The sequence below is a fragment of the Carassius carassius genome, chromosome 34 (genome assembly GCF_963082965.1).
Source record: "Carassius carassius chromosome 34, fCarCar2.1, whole genome shotgun sequence".
Taxonomy (NCBI): Eukaryota; Metazoa; Chordata; class Actinopteri; order Cypriniformes; family Cyprinidae; genus Carassius; species Carassius carassius.
This window is the reverse complement of record NC_081788.1, coordinates 17165525-17185200: the sequence shown is the minus strand read 5'-3', so window position 1 is coordinate 17185200 and position 19676 is coordinate 17165525. Positions and strand designations below refer to the sequence as shown.

Here is a 19676-nt window from a genome sequence, read left to right as displayed (position 1 = left end):
CTGTCCCACTGACTGCCAAGTAAATACAACTGTCAAGGCCCAGAAAAGTATGAAAGACATCATCAGAATAGTCCATCAGTGGTTCAACCGTAACGTTATGAAGCGACGACAATACTTTTTGTATGCAAAGAAAACGAAAATAACGATTTATTCAACAATTCGCCTCCTCTACACATCAGTGTAGCCCCATTTTGGCGAGTATCTGTTGAACTGTGTCAGCTGGGTCACGTGGACATGTTTATTTATTTACTATGTTTGATTTGAACAAAAACAAAAATACCAGCTTTGTGGAATAAAGTTGTTCTTTTTGTTTTCTTTGCATACAAAAAGTATTCTCGTAGCTTCGTAAAATTACTGGTTTGAAATGACATTAACATTGACTAAATTGTCATTATGGGATGGAGTAACCCTTTAAACTAAATAAGTAACCTTTTTCGCAAATGAAATTACTTAAGTAAAACTTGTTATCTTTAAAAAAAATCAAGTGTGCAAAAGATGCCTGCTCCCAGGACGCCAGACTGAAGTTGTAATAAGGCTCCAAATCCAGCTACAAGTTGAGGTATGAATTCACAACCATCTGACCTTCAAATAGTCAAAAGCCACTGGGTGGACCTGAAATTAAGAAATATAAGCAATAATGTAACCTACAATGTAGTATTTTAATATAAAATGTAATCTAATTTACAAGTTTATCAAATTATTTAAAGAATTAATACATTACCTAATAAAATCAGCTTCAGATTCTTGAAGCATCAAACATTTCTCCACATCAGCTGCTATTCTTTCACCTACAAGACATAAAGAAAATAATCTTGTGATTTCTTTAAAGCATTTATTTACATAAATGAGACCAAAATTAACACTCAAAAAGGCATATATTTTAGAATAAACAACCTATTATAAATTATAATATTACATTGTAGAACTGTACCACCAATCAAATTAAATAATTTACAGTGCAAAATTACAACTGTGTAATGACATTAATGTTTTAAATTAATTTTTGAAAATACAATTAATAAATGTTGGAAAAATGCAATGATACTTTTTAAACGTGAAACTAAACCGCCATTAGGTGGCAGCGAATAACTTAATGAGTGAATCAACTGAGTCATTCATTGAACCGATCCGTTCAAAAAGCTGAATCATTCAGCAAAAACACCGCTTAGTTTTTGTTTGAGGATGAGCAAAATAGTTTTGCTTTGGTCTTTGTTTGGAACTATTTTCGTTGGTGAAATAGAACAACAGTTAATATTGTGTCTAAAAGAAGTAAGTGACTTGTTAACTAATTGTTTATTGAACTATGTATTTGCAATCGTGATACTCACGAAAACAGCTCACTTGTGATGCTACTTATATCATATGTTATAAATAAACTCAACAGTTGAACATTTACCTCATGTATTTTCCGTGAGTTTATGTGTGGCGTTAAGATTGTTTTGATGTTGAATGAAACGTTAATATAATCAGGATCAGTCTCGCGTTTCGATGCTTCCTCAGTCTTTTTTTTCTGTTTTTTTTTTTTTTTTTTTTTTTTTTTTATCAGGCTAACTTGTTCAGTCGGGCATATAAAGATGTCTTTCACTTATTATAGTAAGGCGTCACGTCAATATGGGACAGTTGAACACATATAAAAAAATGAACACATATAAACAAATGAAATTTCACTTATTTTGCTGTTTGTCAGTTATTTAGATAGTAGTTACTATGACAATCGTTCGCATTGGGCTTTATGATAAAAGTTAGGTAAACACTACTTTAAATGCTCTCAATATGAAAATGTAACTTCCAAAAACAGAAAATTTGGCCTAACTATGCTATGATAGCAATTCCCAGTACTGCACAGAAGTTACCAAGACCACTTGTCTGAATGTCAGGATAGGAGGCTATTGTGACATGAAATCGCTTATACATTGTAAGTTTATACTCAAATAAATATATAAAGGATATGTTTCTCTAGTATATTTAAGTGAACTTACCAGGAATTATGAATAAAGCCTCTAATCTTCAATCGTTCTCACGCTGCTCCAGCCGGCTGGGTTTCAGATTTGAATGATGCGCGCGCAATCCCATAATGCCACACTACAGTAAGTTAGTGTAAAAAGCAGGAACTACAGTGACAACACCTGCTTCTTGTAAATGAATTACAGTTGACGTGGAAATATACTGTTAACAACTGTAAAACCTTATTTGACCCATAATGCATTGCGAATTACAGCTGCATCTTGTAAAATGTTTATACAGAAAAATTCTGTAAAATTTTGCTGTAGAAACTACAGCAATTTTTTACAGTGTAGCCTATCTTTCCTGTGCCAAAAGCACAATTGCAAATGTCGTACTGTGTGCACATAAAATGTGAATAAATATGTTACAGTCATTTTATCTGTATATCACACAAGGACTAGAAAACAACTCTGCAAGTGACCAGCATTAGTCATACCTTAAGCTTATCTCGACTTATTGAAAGACAGACAGTCGACATATGTAGATAAATGAGTTTAATCAATCTCATTCAGTTGAAACGAATGTGAAGAGAGAGAGAGAGAGAGAGAGAGAGAGAGAGTTTCGTGTGTATGTATCTGTGTGGGTTGGCGGTTTCTCACACAGCTCCCCTTTCTTCATTCTCTCTCCACCCACCAGGCGGCCGCTCAGAGTTGAGCCCAATGCGGGAAACAGCAGCAGACTGAGCACCGCTGTCAACGACCGGCTCCGATACCGGACCACTGACTCGAAAGGTGGACTTGATTTCTGTCTTCAACATTCAGTGTGTAGCAGGTTCAGGTAGGTGGTTGGTTGAATTTGCTTTTGATTAATATCTAGTAAATATGATTCTGTATTAAATAATGGGGAATCACCTTTGCCAAGCACTCTGTTAGCGGACAAAGCCAGACACGCGCACCGAGTCACTGGTATTCACGTTCCTTAAAGAAACTGCGTGTTTACATGTTAGGGACAGAAATCAGATTCGTTTTATATCATCAAATAGTTGTCCACACTTCGCGGTATGACCATTTATCTTAGTTATGTGTACAAATATAATCAAAACTAGAAAGAATAAGGCACTTAAAAAGTAGACCCGTTTGGTGACATTTTTTTACAGATACCTACTTAGTCAGCTATGCATAGCATTTTGAAGAAGCCTATAGACGTGAAAATAAATTTGGAAAAAAAGACAATTAACATTGCATAAATAAAACGGCATTAATACATATTGTTAATTATCATTAATAGACTGTAGACCGATAATCGGTTTGCTGGCTTTTGTATGGATTATTTTTTAACATTTATGCAAGGCATTGCATTTTAAATTTAGCAGTTAGACAAACAAATAGACAATGAAAATAAAAAAGGGGCCATTTAGATGGCTAAACGACACTGTGTAATTTAACGGACGTTATTAGGCTATTCACAATTAACATGTTTTTATTTTTGTTATAGGCTAGTGTAGCCTAATAATTTTTTGTTATTGTGTAAAATTTATAATCAATTATGCATTTTGGTTATACAAACATACTATTCTGTATTTGTGTAAACAGATTCTCGATTATCGAGAACTATATAAGATGGGTTAATGCATGAAAACATCTAAACATCAGTGTTCCTCCGGGTTGAGAGAATGGACAGCTTAACTGTGCCTATAACAGTCTAAATAAATCAGTCACTGTTGGCCTCGATTCTCTATCGACCCAAATAAAAGGATTGGGCTCAAATAATTGGCAGGTCGATGCATTGGCAGCTTCTCTCACTGTCTCCACTTGGCATGCTGTCAGTCATAAACAGTACCGCAGTGCACGTTTTTTCTTCTCTCTATTGGAAACTGTTCAATGCGCTGAAAATAGACTCTCTTTGAATCGTCGGTCCATTTAAAAGCGCGCGCGTGCTTGTGTACACGCTGCTCAGGACAGTCAGTGACAGTGTTATCTCTTCGGTCAGCTCCGACGTCAGCTACTGTCATTTTAAACATTCTGCCGGTCGCTGTACATTGTGCTGAACCAGATGAATGAAATCCCCGGAATGCATATGTTAGCCACCTGCCTATTAGTCGTTGCTGTTTCATCCTGGTACAGAAGCGAGCTTCTGACAGCACTCTGTTTATTTCAGCCCTCGGCGGGGACATGCCGGAACCCGAGGGGAATCGTCTGTCACCGCAAGGTGTCCCTTACACCGACCTGCCGCACATCGTCAACGCCGACGGACTGCACCTGTTCTGCCGTTACTGGGAGCCCGAGAGTCAGCCAAAGTAAGTGCGAGACATTAATGTGCAAAACAGACACAGGTCAGGCCTCTTGGGATAAAGCGAAAGATCCTCCAGTTGCAGCCTCCAGTAGAGAAGGACGAGAGACTGTTTACGGATGTTTCCTTACGGAGCCTATTTTTAGCCAACTTTGAAGAGTCTGTCTTTCCATTCCAGCACCTTAACGATTACTCAAAAACGCGACACGCATTCAGCTATAACAGAGCAGGGTCATATTTGCGGCAAACGTTAACAGCGGGACGATCTGCGGGTTTCTGCGAGGTTCTCTTTTGTTTCTTTTGCAAACTGTCTAAACTGAGTGAGGAAACAAACGAGCGAAGTTTCTTGTAAAATCCTGTTTGTAAAGGTGCAGACAGTTATATATAAATGTGGCCTAGGCCTACTGCTAAAGAAAATATTCCACATGTAAACTCAATAAAGAATGCAGTATGTTTTAATGTTTTATTACAAACAAAAATCATTTCTAATAATAATAATAGTAAAAACTCTGTTGCAAATTCATCTTGTCCTACAGTATGAACAAGTGAGTAGCCTAATGTTTCTAATTTATATTTCATGAAAGACACTTCCAGAGAACTGAAAATGATAACTTAAGAGTATTCAATGAAGGATTCAAAGTGATAACTCCAGTTGCTGAAGCTGCATCCGAAATACTTCACTGCCATGATTCACAACATCTCTCCTGAAGCTTCATGGGATAGTAAAGTGTCCATGTCTGGATATTTTCAGTAGGTCCTCTGGGTACATTTTGCCTACTTTTTCAAGAATATCTCTAACATAATACTTGTCTCTTTAGTGAGAAAGTAGGCATATTTGGATGTATGATGAGTCTTTTGAACGATTCTTTAAAATATTTGTTTGTTTGTGAAACACACTGGATGTGATACATACCGCTGACAAGTTATGCTGGAAACATAAAAAAAAAACTATGAACAACTTTTTGGAGAAACAGCATTAAAGTAAGCAAGCTTCTCATGGGTACTGCCCAGTTGACATCACATGCCGTGCAACTTAACAAACATAGAAATAGTTTTTTAAGAGATTTTATATCTTACAGGCTGTGCCTGCATTCACTTACTATAGTTTTCAAGTTATATAAAGCCAGTTTCTCACAAACATTATTTTGTTAAATGACTACAGTATACTGCCCTGAATTACTCAAAGTAAAAGTGAATGAGAAAGGGGCCCACTCAGTATTTATGCAGAGAACGATGAAGGGAATGTCTTGGTTTCCATGAGTCGAAAGCCCATTTATGGCCCCTTTATGTCCACTTATAGACTTACACACTCTCACAGTACAGATCTGCTACACTTTTTTACTATAGTTTCATCAGCAGTGGTTCTCCTTAGTCATTTTAAAAATGTAAAAAAATGTTAGTATGTCGGTTTGTCAGATGTTTCCATCTACATTACAGTTTTTTAAAATTGCGTAGACACTAAAGTGGTACTTGAGGTCCATTCAGTGAAACCATTCACTCATATACCTAATCTTTAAGCCAAGCCTGCAAAACTACAAGCACAATATGTGCTTTAAACTCAGTTTGCTATTGTCAAACAAAGTTTTTGCCAAACTGAACACATGTTTTCTACATTACACCCATCATTCAAAACTAACAGCTCTTTTGTTTAATTTGGGAAAGTATGCCCTGCCTCTCAAAGTCCCTCCTTCCGACAAGTGTAGTCTGCTCTGATTGGCACCACAAGCACTCGTCGGAAATGTAACGCCCCTTTTCTATAATTGCGAGCTTCATATTTCAAAATAAATAAGCTAATAGTGTCCTAAGTTTTACCATCAGTTCAAGCCTGAAAGGGGAACAGAGTCACGTGACAGACAGTGATGCAGCTCCTATGTGTTTGCAGTACGTACACAAGCCACGGACGAATAAGACTGCTGACTCCACAGTGTGACCGTCTCTCTCTCTCTCACACACACACATACGCGCATGCACACACATTAAAAAAATGTAAGTCCACTTAAAAGAAGTAACTTACAAGGACATAAATATTATAGATGCAGGTAATTACATGTACAAGATCATGGACCAATGGTATACAGCAGGTATTTTACAATATTAAGCATAACACTCAGTTCTTATGGGTATAAACAACAGCGTCTCCTTCATATATGATGGCTGCCTATGATAGCAGACAATGCACAATACTTTGCCAAGCGTTTGGCCCTCGTTTTGGCCATCCCAAGTTGTTGAAGCCCTCTTACAACCAGCCTATGTGTGTGTCCTAAGCTGCCAAATTTAAAGACAAGTAATCTGCCCCAATAACCTATTTCTGAAATGGTATTTAGTAATGATTGATATTTAATGATTTTAGACATAAAAGCTTCCTCCATATTAGAATCAAAAGTGCATGCAACCTCCAAAACGAACACCTCTCTACACTCCTCATTAATCACAATAACATCTGGTGTATTAGCAGACAAATGAGACAATATTTCAGAATTACTGTTAAGATATTGAAACATGGATGAATTTACACAAGAATGTTTGAATATTCTTACTAAAGATGGTAAGTAGTTTGATATTTCTTTCACTATCAAGTCCACTATTCTGTTGTGGCGTGCTATGTACATTCCTTGGTAAGCATGACAGCCATTCAGAATATGTGGCAATGTTTCTGTGATCTGTTCTGTAGTGTGATGCAGACAGTGAGGAACCGGAATTGTAGGAAACCAGATAGAAAGTTTGAGTCTAGTTGGAAGAACTTGTAAGCTGGCTTTTACTGTGAAAATAACAATGTCCTCGCTGAGTGCAGTATTCTTGAGAAATGACTGATCAGCAGAGGGAAGACATGCAAGTTTTCCCTGAAGGTTCAGTCCAGTCCAGTGTTGTTTTTAGTGATACGGATGTAAATCCATGAGAGTTCGCTCTGACATAGATCAGGGGGTCAGTGATGATATCCTCTGAGACCCTCACCGTCCCAGAGTCAGACCGAGCCCAATCCATTGATAATCCAGTTCTTACACAGAGGTCATTCAGGTATGGCCAGTCTGACCATACACCAAAACCAGCAGAGTGAGTGTCCAGTTTCCCGCTGGGTTTTCTTTTAAAGTCAAGGAAGTGGGGCTCATCCGTGGCTAACGGCACACTGCTTCTCCTGAGGTCCAGGAACAGGGAGGATCGAGCCAAATCCCTAACGCCTCTGTCATCATTGTTCAGCATGTTCCACATGCTGGTATAAACCCATATCACGTTCGGCACCCTCAAACCTTCTTCCCATTGGGGATGAAAAATAATGTCATGAGTGCTATGTGTATTCAGTCCAAACAATTTTAGCACTAAGCTCACTGTTTTGTTATTCATTTCGCTCAGCACTTTCTGCTGGATATGAACGTTGAAGAACAGATGTTGTATTTTAGACAGTGCCACCTGTCTAACAGCCTCCAGCTTCATGGTCAGTGGCAGTGGACATTTATCAATCAGGTCCAGCCTGCATGTGAATCTGTCAAGATGATGTTTGCTCTTTCCATTCTCCTGCAATATTAATTTTATGTCCAGAATGACCTCCTCTCCTAGGTTCACGAAACAGTCGTCCATAAAATGTGTTGCTGTTCTGTTGGCGGCATTTAGCAAATATTTCAACATAGTCACGTAGACTTTTTCACATCTGTGTGTAGTATAGCATGTATGTGAATAATTATTTTATGTCTGTGTGTAGTTACTATGCAAAGAGTTAAAATAGTTTTGAATTAAGTGTTTGCTTTTGCAAGATACATGTGATGGTTTGCATGTTGTGTGTGTGTTTTGTCATTTTGCATGTAGAGCTTGGAGAAATGGAGCCATAGTTTAAAAAACTTTGTGTAAGCATTAAAAAAACAGTGTTTGTGTGGGTGTCATGTCAAGCATGTCAAATTCTCTATGCCTACTGTTACAGAACTGTTGTTTTTTCAGCAACTTTTCACCCTGAATTGGCCGTAGTGCGGCCCAGGAGAGCATGCCATTACCATAGTTACCACCTCTTCCCCTCTGTCAGACTAATTTGACCTCTAATGCTTGTCAACAACAGTGTATATGACAATTGTGTGTATGTGTGTTTATCTGTAAATGTTCATATAATAAGATTAAATTGATAACCACAAAACCATGAGATCTTCAGTGAAAGGTCATTAAACCACAAATATTTAGTTTTGAGAAATGGAAGATATAGCTTCCCATGTGACTGAATGTGAAAGATTCAGGTCAGCAAACAAGAAGGTAATGTAGGCATCAGACATGTTTGTATCAAACATCTAAAGCAATGCTACCAGTATCCCCTTTGCTGCACTCTATAATTCTATTTATGGTGAAATATTTAGCCTGTGTTTGATCGTTTGAAGCTTCTGTGGGTATGTCTACTAGATGTTTAGAAGCATCTCAGTTTAGGGCGGTAGGACATGGAAATTACTGAATGCTATGCATCCTGGTACAATAAACTGATCCAATATGTCCAATATGAACAATACTGATCCAATGCTTTTTTTCTCTTTTTTTAATTATGTAACATCATCTGAATGAACCCAAATTTGAATCCCACCTGAAAAGATTTTACACGTTTAGTGTAGACATTTTATATAGTCTAATTCAGGGGTTTTCAAACCCAAAAATGATCCTTTACTTCCTAAAATATAAAGGCATTTTTATATTTTATGAATAAAAATACTTTAATATTTCTATAATTATATATTAATATATATATATATATATATATATATATATATATATATATATATATATATATATATATATATATATATATATATATATATATATATATATATATATATATATATCCAAAAATATTATTACTAATATAAAAGTGATATCATAATAAAACAAAATATAACAATTGCTAAAAATAAAGTAAAACTCAATCTTTGTTTTCTGACTTCTTAAAACTATATTCAGAAAAACTTTTCTTACTCTCAGTGCAATATAATTAATCTTCATAATGAATTTTAAAAGCAGAATTAAATAGTAATGCTAGCAATTTTGGTAAATGTGATTGTACAAAAAAATCTTTATATTAAACATAGCCTATTTCATTAATGTCTTAAGTGAACATGTTAAAAAGAGTTATTGTGTGCACATCCCACCTTCTGGCAGGTGCTGGACAAAGAAGGACTACTGAGGTGAAGAAATGTGATGTCCGCAACACTGCTAACTCCCATAATTTATTAAAAAACGTTTTTTAAAAGTTTTTTAATAAATTATGGGAGTTAGCAGTGTTGCGGACATCACATTTCTTCACTTAAGTGAACATGTTACCATTGACAGCCCTGAAAGAATATTTTGTAAAATCATTTTTTTCTCTTAAATAGGTTGTGAACCTTCTAGCACTCACTCGCTCGACGTCTAACCCAAAAAACCTTTGAAAGTAAACATCAACGTAGTAAGGTTGTCTGTTGGAAGTTGAACTTCCACTTAAAAGAACTGGCAGGACAGATGTGAGCAGCTGAAGAGTCAAACTGTTTACACTGAGTTCACCACTTCACTGCTTGGTTTAACATTTAACAGAGCTAGTCTGCTTACAGCCCAGACATCATCTCACAATGTCCTTTTACAGTCTCTTACATTGCACATGTCCAGTGCTGATGCCAACAGATGCAGCTAGCGAAGCAGAAAGTGGGTGAAAGTTGAAAAGACCACAGTAGCCCATTGTATGACCCCAGTAGTGATTGACAGATCACTCAGTAGATAATCTGGGCATTGAACCCATGCAAGGAACTGAAACACAGTTCGATAAAAAGGGTCATGCTGGTCAGCGTGGTTCATTCTCTTCTGTCTAATGGCATTTGCAGAAGAATTCTACTGCCAAACATGGATATTTATAGAGCTGTCAGTGCACTTCCAACTTACACACACAAATTTGTCCCTCACAAGTATTGCCCAGATTGTACAGGCACACAGTTTTTTTCATTTCTGTTTATCTCCAATCTGCCCTTGATGCTTGTTACTTTGTAGTTTAACTATACTTTAGATCTGTTTGGGAATTTCAAAGACGTGCACACACGCGCGCACTAGGAAACACACACAGTAGTCTCTCTGTCTGCCTCGCAAACTCCATTTTTAGGGTTCAAGGACAAAATATTTTTGATCTAAGGATCATAACAAACACACACACAAGCACTTCCATTTTATCTTACACCAAGTTACCAGCTGTTAGATGGAGACTGAGAAGCTTAATTTTTAGTAAATACATTTCTGAATATGACAGAGAGATGGATAGAATGATTAGCAGTTTCTCCAAATAGAAGTAAAGATGCACTCTCTCGGTCCTCTGAGACCATGTGAGCCAATTATACATTTACAAAGACTCTTTTTGTTACTGATTTAGAGGCTGCATCGAGGTCAAGAAATCTGTACAAGTTTGGATCTAATACAGCTATTCCCCATTTCTCTCTCTCTCTCTCTCTCTCTCTCTCTCCTTCTGCTTTATTATTTATGGGTTTTAGTGTGTATGCTACTAATGAGAATATCTTGTTATTCTGGTGGAAGACTTTTAGTAGGATGTGTCTGTATTTTGCCTGTGTTGAGGAAACTGAGAAACAGTTCTCAGTAATACCGGTTTAACTTGACTTTCATGACTTTTGCTTCTATTAACACAGATTTGCACGTGATTTTTTCTAAGGTAAACTGAAAACCTTTTGACAAAGTTTTGTGCACTAGTTTTCATGAGAAATCGGGTCCCCATTAGGACTTCAGCCAATCCCATTTGCTCAAATAACTTTAATGGGTACTTTCTTTAGTTCCTGATTACAATTCCTATCACATCACATTATAATATGTCATTTAAACTACATTAATGGCCTTTAATGTTTGTTTTAGTCAACTTGTGTACAAGCATAGCATACCCGATTAGCCTCATACCTGAAGCCTCAATCTGAAATGACAAATGACTCAAAAATAGTCAAGCGAGAATTAAAACACATAGAAAAAATTTTGATACTTATGTTGTACTGTTGTTTAATAGGATTGCATTTATGTCAAATAGACTATGAAAAGTCTGTGTAAATACACAGTTTTTTTGTTAAGCCGATTGTTGTAAATGTATGTACTATTGAAATTATTTCCTTATTTGGAAATGAAATTTCATTCATTTCTTTCTTATAAGTAATAAATAAATTGTTAATGAAACCATTAAGGAACTGGAACTGTTAAAAGGAATCAGAACCAGATTTGTTCACTTATTTACAGTTCCCTTCCCAAATCAATGATCTGTGTTTTCCTCCAACAGGGCACTGGTGTTTGTAGCCCATGGAGCGGGAGAGCATAGTGGTGGTTATGCTGACATTGCTCACAGCCTGACCCAGCATGGTATTCTGGTGTTCGCCCACGATCACGGTGAGTGGCAGACTCCTAATCAAGCGGCAGACTCCTAATCAAGTGGCTAAAATCCCCAACACACAGATTTGTTGGTTAGCAACAGTGCAGCAGTGTTTTGGGTGGTGTAGGGGGGCATGCTCTTCATGAGGCTGTGAGAGTGTGGGGTAAAAAAAGTATTTATGCCAACATTTGATTCCTTGGGAGTCCTCCATCCATTTTTACTGTCATTAATAACAGATGTTGTGGGAATGGACATCCTGTGTTTAGAGTGGGGATGGAGTTGAGAAATAATGAAAATGAAATTAAACGTACAGAATATAGAAAATAGCAAGTGCTATGTGTACAGAATGTTAAAGCGGTTTTGTGGCAGTGCCATGGTAACTAATGATTTACACAGAGAGACAGCAAGCCGCCTTGTGATGAGCAGTTGGGGTTGTGTGAGTGTGTGATTTGACTGTCTGATGTCTCGGTGTGAGTAATTGGTTCAATTGAAATACAACAAACAGAAACCCCTACAGTCAGTTTCTCTCTATATGTTTCTTTCTTTCTGTCTCTTCTAACATGCAGTCTCACCTTTCCGTATGTCTGTATACCACATGCTTTTTGAAATTTCTATTCTGTTCTGTTCATTTGTTTGTTCAATTATTAATTTTATGTTAATTTGCTTAACTAAATATCATATCAGCTGTTTGCCTAAATTTCCAGAGCTCTTTGTGAGCTGTTTGCATGGCATTGCAAGTCCTCTTTTATCTCCTGTTTAAAAAGAGAGCTGATATACAAGACACAAGTTAGGGGAAACAAATGCTTGGAGTATAATACTCTTTCTCTTTCTGTCTCAGTTGGTCATGGCCAGAGTGAAGGCGAGAGGATGGCTATCAAAAACTTTCAGATTTACATCAGAGATGCCCTCCAGCACATTGACATCATGAAGGGCCGCAACCCCAATCTGCCAGTGTTCATAATCGGACACTCAATGGTAGGACACCGTCAGTAGATTTTAAAAACCAGTTTATTGTGTTTTTTCATAAGCAAACAGAGGTCAAATGCCTTTTATAAGCCTGTTCACACCAAGAATGATGATTCTCAAGATGAGATGACAAATAATCCTACATTATCATTGTAAAAGCTATGACTGTGAGTGAGAGTGAATATACGTTAAAGGGTTAGTTCACCCACAAATGAAATTCTGTCATTAATTACTGACCCTATTTTAATATAAATGTAGGAAACGTAAATATGAATGATAAAATTCCACATTTGTTGGTGGCTGCCAAAAACAGTGCAACATGAAAGCATGAATGCAATAATACAACACAAATCAATATGTTAAATAAAATATTAAAACGCCCCTAAATTTTGATCACATGCTTAACTATGCAAAAAGTTCCCGCTGGTTAGGAAAATACAAGTGTAGTCTCTTTCTCTTACTTTAAAGGAATAGTTCACCCAAAAATGAAAATTCTATCATTAATTACTCACACTCAAACCCATAAGAACTTCATTCATCTTCAAAACACAAATGAAGATAGTTTTGATGTAATCTGAGACCTGTCTGACCCTGCATCAGCAATGCAACTGATATTCTCAGAAATGTTGCAAGAAGATCTGTAAAATAATCCATGTGACATCAGTGGTTCAACCACAATGATACAATCATACTCGTATTTCCCTAACCAGCAGGACTTTTTTGCATAGTTAGTAGGGCTGTGCAAAAAATCAATGCGATTTTCATGTGCATCTCATCAGTAAAGATGCTCCTGTGATTAGAAGTATATCTTCAGCACGTGTGTTCAGATCAGGGTTGCCAGGTTTTCACAACAAATCCTGCCCAGTTGCTTTCTCAAAACTAGTCTAAAACTAGCCCAAGCACGTTTCCAGGAGGTTCCCCAATAAAAATTGCATCCCGGGGTTATAATATACGCTTTTTGGCAGGGTTGCCTTGGTAAAATTCGCATTTTAGGCACTAAAGGCACTATTAAGGCGCTGTGGTTGTTTTTCATGTCCGCGGGTCGAAGCGACAATACCAATAACGTGATATTTAGCCCCTAAAATGCGAATTTTACCAAGGCAACCCTGCCAAAAAAACTTTTATCGGGGAATCTCCTGGAAACGCGATTGGGCTAGGTTTAAGAAGCAACTGGGCAGGATTTGTTGTGAAAACCTGGCAACCCTGATCTGAACGCATGTGCTGGAGATATACTTCTAATTACAGGAGCGTCTTTACTGATGAGATGCGCATGAAAATCGCATTCGATTTTTTGCACAGCCCTAATAGTTAGGCATGTGATCAAAATTTTTGGCCATTTTAGTATTTTATTTTACATATCGATTTGTGTTGTATTACATTCATTCTTTCATGTAGCTCCGTTTTTGGCAGCCACCAACAAGTGTGCAAATGTCTCGTTCATATTTACATGTTTCCTACATTTTGTATTCAAATTATTTCTGAGAATCAGACGTCACAGAAGATGTAAATATTTTTGGAGGGGACATTTCTATAATAACATTTAACACTATGTTTAATAAATATTCCAAGCTATTTATGGCTGTCGGAAAAGATAAAGTAAACTACTTTGAACTGTCTGTGACTCATGGGGTGGAGGCCACAGGAAGACCATTTGCTTTTGCTTTGCTGCATTTCCAATGTTCAGTATGTGTTAAACCCAAATTGTGCTTGACTGAATGTGAACAAAAAAATCCAGCTGGAAGCTCTTCGTTTTTTGCTCAGGAGATGCATACTCAAGAAGCTTCGTGAGCCCTAAAGACTAGAAATGTGTAAAGACTAGAGATGTTCCACTGTATTTCCGTGGAACATCACTGTCACAAAGATAGGATTTTTCTGAGATAGTAGTATGGTATAAATATCCCACCGCACGGGTGTCCTGGTAAAGAAATCCTTTATTTACAGTAACACTCTCTAATTAAGTATCTTATGTAATACCAGGCTGTTTGGTTCTTGTATAACCAGAGTCTCTTATAAGAAATAATAATAATTCCTTACATTTATATAGCGCTTTTCTAAGCACTCAAAGCGCTTTACATTGTCAGGGGTATCTCCTCATCCACCACCAGTGTGTATGGAAAATGAAATGTTTTTCTTTTTACACAATGCTTCGTTTAAAGAAATTTCCACTTAGGCATGTCTTGTTATTTCCAGTCGTGGGAATATGCTTGTAATTGTCACTTCCTGAGACCTGAGGAACTTAAGCTACTGGCTTAATAAACATTTGCTTTCCTGTCACATGCTTACAGATGAAAACAATCATATAATTATCTGTGTGTGTTTGTGTGTGTGATTGTGTGTGTGTATGAACGAAAGGCAGGTGCAGATGCAAGCTGTTGTTAGTGTAATTATCTGTGTGTAGGTTGTGCATTTGAAATTTTACTCCCAGTTGCTCCCAGGGATGCAAATATTCCAAATTAATAAGCAATTACCTTTTATAATCAAATCAAAGCAGACCACCTATTTTCTTGATGAAGCTTCTAGAGTTAGTGTGCGTTTGAAGTGTGTCTAAACTGAGTGTGTGCTTGGGTTTGTATGTCTGCTCTAAGTGTTTGTGTGTGAGTGCATAACTTAAATCGGCCCATTATTGGAGTCTCTTAGAAATGTGGTGGGAACTGTTCTTTAATCTCTCCACCTCTTTTGAATCCTGGCCTCGACTCATGAATATTCATAGATAGGATCATAATAGCAACAAGATAAAGAAACCAAAGGAGTAGAGCATCAGAAAATTACAAATTAGGGGTTTCTCAGTCATATTTACTCATGTGAGGATGGAAAACATGTTTATTGTCCAATTAAGAGTATTGTAGATTATTTTTCTTTATGTGTTTAATCAACAGAATTTTATGATACAAAAGACACCAAAATATAATGTTCATCTTGCAATGGATGCCCTTCCTAAAATATAAAGACGGCTATATATTTCAATGTATACAAAACCGCCAAATTAAGCATGATATTATAAAAACAACATGCTGTTTACAAAATTAAATAATTGGCTTTTATATTATATTTACAGTGAACCACTATTAGAGTACTGTTAAATGTAAATATAATATAAGACCCCCCTCCCAGCAAAACAATATGACGTTTTTTCTTTCTTATTGTTAAAAACTACGGATGTCAATAAAATAAAATAAATACAATTAATCTAATAATTTTTCTTTAAGCAGAATTAAACCATAATATCATACAATTCTTTCCTGGACCCTAGTTTGAAAATAAAAAATAATAGAAATGAATGAATGGAATTAATTTTTTTTAACAGTGGAATATGGATGAAGTACTCTACAATTAGACTGCTATATTGTGCTGTTTTCATTGCCTTGATTGAGTCTATGGTCTTGTTTTACTACAGGGAGGGGCCATTTCCATTCTGACCGCATGTGAGAGGCCGCAGGATTTTGCAGGTGTGGTTCTCATAGGTCCCATGGTTCAGATGAATGCTGAATCTGCTACACCTTTCAAGGTAAAAAGTCACAGAAAATGCTCTTTTACAAAGTCTTTTTTTTGGGGGGGTGATGTACTAGAACAGGGGTGCCCTACCCTGCTCCTGGCGATCGACTGTCCTGGCTTTAATGTTTAATTGAGTCTGAAGACCTTAATTAGTTGCTTCAGGTGTGTTTGATCAGGATTGGAGCTAAACTTTTCAGGACAGTCGATCGCCAGGAGCAGGGTTGGGCACCCCTGTACTAGAACATGCTCTCATTCTTGGTGAATACTTTTTCACATAATTTACATTATTACAATGCTTTTCTCCCCACCTGGCACAAACGGCTTGAGTAGTTCCGGGAATGATGGAGGCCCGCCTTCCAAAAATCTAAATGTGATGTGATTGGTTAGCTGTCCCATTGCGTTGTGATTGGCAAACAGCTTAGATGGTGTTTCAGTACTGCCACACCTCTTGTCAAAGCAGCAAGTTTACTGTGCTCCGGTATAGTTAAGGATGGTGACAATATTACCATATCCATTTTAGCCAGTTTGAGAGCCCGAGAATACTGAACAAGAACCTTTGCATGCACAGATTTTGCAAGATATATTAGAGTGGTATCTAGGGTTGGGCTAATAGACGATGGCATCTTACATCACCGATGGCAGATAGAAATTGCAACGGTAACATGTATTATGTTTATTTCAAAAATTAATAAATTCAAAAGGTACTGTAAATATTCATTGCTGTCAATTTGAAGTTATTTATGAATAACTTTATGTATTACAAAACATGAAGCACTTCTTTTTAGCCGTCGTCTTGTCTGATGCACTCAACCAAGCGTTCTAACCACGACCACGCTCCTCCCAACCCTCCAACTATTCAAATTTCCATAGATGGGAATTATTCTAATGATATTCCAATGGGCTGCTTTGTGACATCACAAAACCCGGAAAACAATGCTGTAGTCCAAACGAGCCATTCGTTGTAAAAGGGATTTTTTTAAATGAAATATCTCCCTTTGGAGTGGACTTTGAGATTTGTAACTTTCAAGATCTTTTTTATGCCCACATAACCACTACACACTGACTTTCACTTCAAAAAGTAAAAAAGCCTAATAGGACCCCTTTATATATATATATATATATATATATATATATATATATATATATATATATATATATTTATTTATTTAAATTAAATAAATAAATATGTAAATTCCATCATTCAGTAACTTATGCAACGGATATGTTCAGTTCTCTGTAGTAAATCGTCAATGTTTGTGGGTTTTTGGATTCTTTTCAGGTTTTCCTGGCAAAAATTTTAAACCGCTTGATTCCCAAACTCCCTCTTGGTTCGATCGAATCAAAATGGGTCTCAAGGGATCCCAAACAGGTACAGGAATGTATGTCTATGTATGTATGTCTTCTGTAGAAGTCAGGCAATGTATATATGCGTAAAAGGCCTAAGTAAACAATCTGGCAGTAGTTACAGTAGAGTGAAGCATATAAATAATGATAACATATGAATGTAATTTTCTTCATAGCTTGGCCCTGAAACTCTATGTCCACAGAAACAGCTGGTCCCATTAATTCAGCCATAGTAGACAACAAAAACATCTAACAGTCAAATAGATTAAATTATAATTGTTCAAAACTTTAGGTTTATTTTACCCTGTTTACTGAGTGTTGTCTTAAGCTAAGAGTTACTGTTATATTAGGATCATGTTTTTAATTGTACATAATCTCCACATGTCCATTAGGTGGAGGCATATGACACTGATGAGCTAAATTATCACGGAGGTCTGTGCGTCTCGTTCGGAATGCAGCTGATGGATGCAGCGGCCCGCATCAAGAGAGAATTACCCAACATTACATGGCCTTACTTCATTCTCCACGGCGATGCCGACAAGCTTTGTGACATCGGAGGCTCTCATCTACTGTATAATGAGGCCAAGAGCACTGATAAAGAACTAAAGGTGAATCAAACGTGCATAAACATGGGCCAAAAAATTCAAAAATTAACATTCTGTCATCATTTGCTCAATCCAAAACTGTATGACTTTCTTCTTTTGTGGAACACAGAAGAATATATTTAGAAAAATGTTTCAGTGATTTTTTTCGGGTCCATGCAATGAAAATCATTGAGGTCCAAAATTGTTTTGGACCCTGTTGACTTTCATTACGTCAGGGGTGTCCAAACTCAGTCCTGGAGGGTCGCTGTCCAGCATGGTTTAGCTTCAACTTGCCTCAACTCACCTGCCTGCATTTTCTAGTATGCCTTGTAAGATTTTGATAAACAAAAATTGTTGAAACATTCTTCAAAATGTTTTTCTTGTGTTCTGCAATAGACAAACAGTCATACAAGTTTGGAAAAACATGAGGGTGAGTAAATGATGACAGCATTTTTATTTTTGGGTGAGCTACTGTATGAACTCAAGGCTTGACTTGTGAATATGATCTGAGCTGTTGTTGTGCCAGGAGATGTTCTGGAGATCACACGATAACCTGATCCAGATGCACATTCATGCAGTACTCCATATAAAAAGGCATATAATAGACCTCCACCAATATTCATGCATACACTGTAAAAATATAAAAAATCCTGTCATTTTTACAGGAAAAAACAGCACCTGTGATTGCTGGGATAGTTCTGTAAAAATACAGTAAATAATGTTAACATATATACGGAACAAACTGCAATTCTGAAATCATAAATTACAAAATAACAACAACAAAAAACTATTTTAAACAAGTAAATCCAACAGCCAATTTCTGTGAATTATAAAGGCCATTCTGCTACTGAAATGTTTTGTACCTTTAACATACAGTGACAAAAACTTCAAAAATTTTACATTTAACAGTATTTTACTGTAAAATTACATGAAATGTAAGTCACACGAAATGTAGTCCGAATGTACTGTTTTAACAAGTTATTAACTTGCATTTTTACAGTCTTTAACAGTTAATATTACAATAATTTTGTACAGTGTATTCCTTCCTAACCCACAGATCTGTATGTGTTTTTCTGACAAACAGGTGTATGAAAAAGCCTACCATGCCCTACACCATGACTTACCTGAAACAGTTGAGTCTGTCTTAAAAGAGGTGAGCACTTGGATCCTGGAGAGACTTCCCAGCCCTCATGAGTCTTAGCTGTCAATCACCGCATACACAGTTGCCTAAGCCCTACCCTCTACCCAATCTTTCATCTCTATGACAAAGAGATGTCTGACTGCACTACATGCCAACAAAACTACCCTCATTCTAATTTACCTAAATGATAAGAGGTCATTAGTACGTGACCTTTGACCTAGAGGTCCAGTTAAGCTTTAATATGCCCAGTAAGGGTTCTGTGGGAGTTTATACTGCCTGAACAGCAGTCATTACTATGTTCCTGTGGCTCAGTGGCAGAGCATTGCGTTAGCAGCGCAAAAGATCATGGGGAACACACACATACTGGTAAAAATATATATATATAGCCTGAATGCACTGTAAATTGCTTTGGATAAAAGTGTCTGCTAAATGCGTAAATGTAAATGCATTATAAGGAATATAATGCACCTGGGTGCTGAGCTCTCTTTTGTGTTGCCACAGTAATAGAATGCAGCTGAAATTTGCTCTTTGTGATGTCCACTGCTCATAAGAGATGCCGTGCTGCCCCTGCTGGACA

General features: G+C 36.8%; 1 protein-coding gene across 1 annotated transcript; it reads left to right on the top strand.

The window, feature by feature from the left end:
• The first annotated feature begins 2615 nt into the window (after positions 1–2615).
• Positions 2616–19472, top strand: LOC132114529 (monoglyceride lipase-like). The gene is made up of 8 exons (XM_059522687.1): positions 2616–2781; positions 4102–4240; positions 11483–11589; positions 12411–12547; positions 15933–16043; positions 17310–17399; positions 17767–17982; positions 19043–19472. The coding sequence occupies exons 2-8, from the start codon at positions 4116–4118 to the stop codon at positions 19157–19159; spliced, it is 903 nt and encodes a 300-aa protein (XP_059378670.1). The 5' UTR covers positions 2616–2781; positions 4102–4115; the 3' UTR covers positions 19160–19472.
• The last annotated feature ends 204 nt before the right edge of the window (positions 19473–19676 follow it).

What these genes read in the sequence shown, in the direction of transcription:
- LOC132114529 (XM_059522687.1), top strand. Translation starts at nt 4,116, where the DNA reads ATGCCGGAACCCGAGGGGAATCGTCTGTCACCGCAAGGTGTCCCTTAC. An exon ending in AATCTGCTACACCTTTCAAG is followed by an intron (nt 16,044 to 17,309) that starts GTAAAAAGTCAC and finishes GATTCTTTTCAG; the next exon opens with GTTTTCCTGGCAAAAATTTT. An exon ending in GCACTGATAAAGAACTAAAG is followed by an intron (nt 17,983 to 19,042) that starts GTGAATCAAACG and finishes TCTGACAAACAG; the next exon opens with GTGTATGAAAAAGCCTACCA.